Genomic DNA, 2,402 nt, shown 5'->3' with positions numbered 1-2,402 from the left:
ATATATATATGTATATTAGCCAACAAATGTTGAAAACAGGTGGCACTAAGGTTGTATCCATGTCCTTGAATCACTACTGGTGGTTTGTAGTTTATTTTTGCTCTGGTAAACTTCAGTTCCTGTAATATCTCTGCTGGTTAGTTTCAGTTTGTAACTTCTGTGTTTTTTTATTCTTCAACACAGAGCTGCCATTTGGCACACATGCAGTAAAACATGCAAACTAGTTTCTAAATTATTCATTAATCAAGAATAAAGCATCACAAATCATTTAAAAACAGTTTTAATTTATTCACCAACAAACACTTTGTTGTTTTTTATAACTTTGAGTGAAAAATCTGCAACSGGGCATCCTTGTGTGATGCAGCCCAGAGAAACGATGTCTACGTGTGGAGAGAAATACAAAGTGATGTTGTCTGGACTGATCCCTCCACTGGCTTCGATCTGAAGAGTCGGGAACTGGTTCTTTAGAGTCCGGGCCGCAGCGTGGAGCTCCTGCAGGTGGGAGACGTGATGAGAAGTGTTTCTGTCGATGTGAGTTTTTATTTTTTTAAATCCCCCCTACCTGAGGTTGAAAGTTGTCCAGCATGACGATGTCTGCGCCGGCTGCAGCTGCTTCTCTGCCCTCCTCAGCCGAACAACACTCGACCTCCATCTTGCTGCTGAAGCYGCACACGGACCGCGCCGCCTTCACGGCCTGAAAACAAAAAACTGCTTTGTGTTGACTCTCAYTCGTGACGGTTTCTGCAGATGTGTAATCATCACTCGGCTTCAAACTGCAGTGTGTTGCAACGTTTTATCACTTCCTGTGACATTCTGACCTTTTAGCAAAATAAGAGAAGTTGCCTTTTCCTCAGTTACAGGAATGTTCAGGGTCGTGGGCGTGGTTTGAGCTCCTCCAGAGGACACGCCCCCAGCGTTCCAGACCACAGCTAACTGATATTTATTCATTACATTTAACACATAATTGTATAAGGTTAACAGTATTTTTAATTGTTCAAACTTGGCAGGGTGATTTCTAACACATATTTCTGTGGTGTGACAACATCAGAACACACATTTATTTTTACTTTACACKGCCTTTAATTTTCACACTTTTGACTTTAATATGTGACTTGATCAGAAATGTTGAGCTGGGTTTAGAGAGTACTGAAAGTACTGCATGTACTGAAAGTACTGAATGTATTGAATGTACTGAAAGTACTGAATGTATTGAAAGTACTGAATGTATAACGTTTGTTTTGTTGTCGTAGAGTAAAGGTCCACCTCTGTGATGCTTCCTGATGCCCAGATGTGGTTGTCCTTCAGCATCACCATCCCGCTCAGGTCCTGCCTGTGCATGGAGGCCCCGCCCACCAGCATGGCGTACTTCTCCACCAGCCGAAAGCCCGGCGTGGTCTTCCTGGTGCCCGCCACTTCTCCGTGCCAGCCCGCGACCTTCGCCCGCGCCCTGAGCTGTGAACATTGGGTGGCGATGCCCGAGGCCCGGGCCAGGCAGTTCAGAGCCGGACGCTCCCCGAGGAGGAGGCACCTCGCCGGGCCTCTCACCACGGCTGTCAGGGTGACCTCATCTGGACCTGTTGATGTTGACAAACAGGATGTCTTCTGTGGGTAAGTGAAAGAGCCGTCTGGGTGGAAACTTTGATTTTCAGCATCATGAAGTTTGAGAAGCAGCAGCAGCTCCTAATGCAGGGCTGTCCAAACATTTTGTCACATGGGCCAAAATCCTAAAGTCAGAAGGACYTGAGGGCCAAAAATAATTTTYCTTTACCTGCTCAACAATAAATTGAGCATTGAATACTTTAATTAAACAATTAAAGTAGTCAGATTTATTGCTGGAAATGGATGTGTAAATTAATCTAGATCCAGAACTTTAAAAGGGTTTTGCAGGATTCCCTTATTGAAAGAAATTTTGCAATTTTCTGGGTTTCAATTGGGGAAAAAATAACCCACAGGATTTAGGTCACTCTCATTGAAAATACTTGCTGTATTCAGACAAATTGAATAAATTAATTAAAAGGAGTGCAGCAAAATCAGCTTCTGAGGAGAAGTCACTAAATAGACATGGATAAAGCTAAGAGTCTGGTTATTTAAAGACAAATAATTGGTATTGTTGCCATTATCTTTTATAATAAGATTTTACTTTGTGATAAATTTGCCTTAATAATAAATTGAAAGTCTCCATCTACATCAAACAGTTGTTCCGGGGGGACAAATTTGTAAACATATTTGTATAATTCTTGAACTATTAGAGTTATTATTGGAGCTAAATACAGAGATCATACAAACCCAATATTTGTACAACTGAATATACTGAAACTTCATCATTTGATTGAGTATTTTAAAATTTATGTACGAAGCACATAAAATAATGTTACCAAACAATATTCAACTCAGATTTATTA

General features: G+C 41.2%; 1 protein-coding gene across 2 annotated transcripts in view; it reads right to left on the bottom strand.

Annotated features, from left to right (window-relative positions):
- Positions 1-264: 264 nt before the first annotated feature.
- LOC106526909 (nicotinate-nucleotide pyrophosphorylase [carboxylating]) overlaps positions 265-2,402 on the bottom strand; it is a 3,205-nt gene continuing 1,067 nt past the window's right edge. The window contains exons 2-5 of one of the 2 annotated variants that reach the window (XR_001311321.1): positions 1,264-1,574; positions 819-933; positions 563-694; positions 404-492 (exon numbers count right to left, since the gene is read on the bottom strand). Coding sequence is in view for 1 of the 2 variants with exons in the window: in XM_014021630.1 (XP_013877084.1) it covers positions 286-492; positions 563-694; positions 1,264-1,574 (650 nt within the window). In the remaining variant the exon portion in view is untranslated. Of the gene's footprint in view, positions 493-562; positions 695-818; positions 934-1,263; positions 1,575-2,402 lie in introns of both variants that reach the window. The other variant, XM_014021630.1, reaches the window with a different exon arrangement.

The sequence above is a fragment of the Austrofundulus limnaeus genome, unplaced genomic scaffold, assembly GCF_001266775.1.
Source record: "Austrofundulus limnaeus strain Quisiro unplaced genomic scaffold, Austrofundulus_limnaeus-1.0 Scaffold300, whole genome shotgun sequence".
Lineage (NCBI taxonomy): Eukaryota > Metazoa > Chordata > Actinopteri > Cyprinodontiformes > Rivulidae > Austrofundulus > Austrofundulus limnaeus.
Note: the sequence above shows the minus strand (reverse complement) of the source record. Positions and strands in the feature narration are given on the sequence as shown.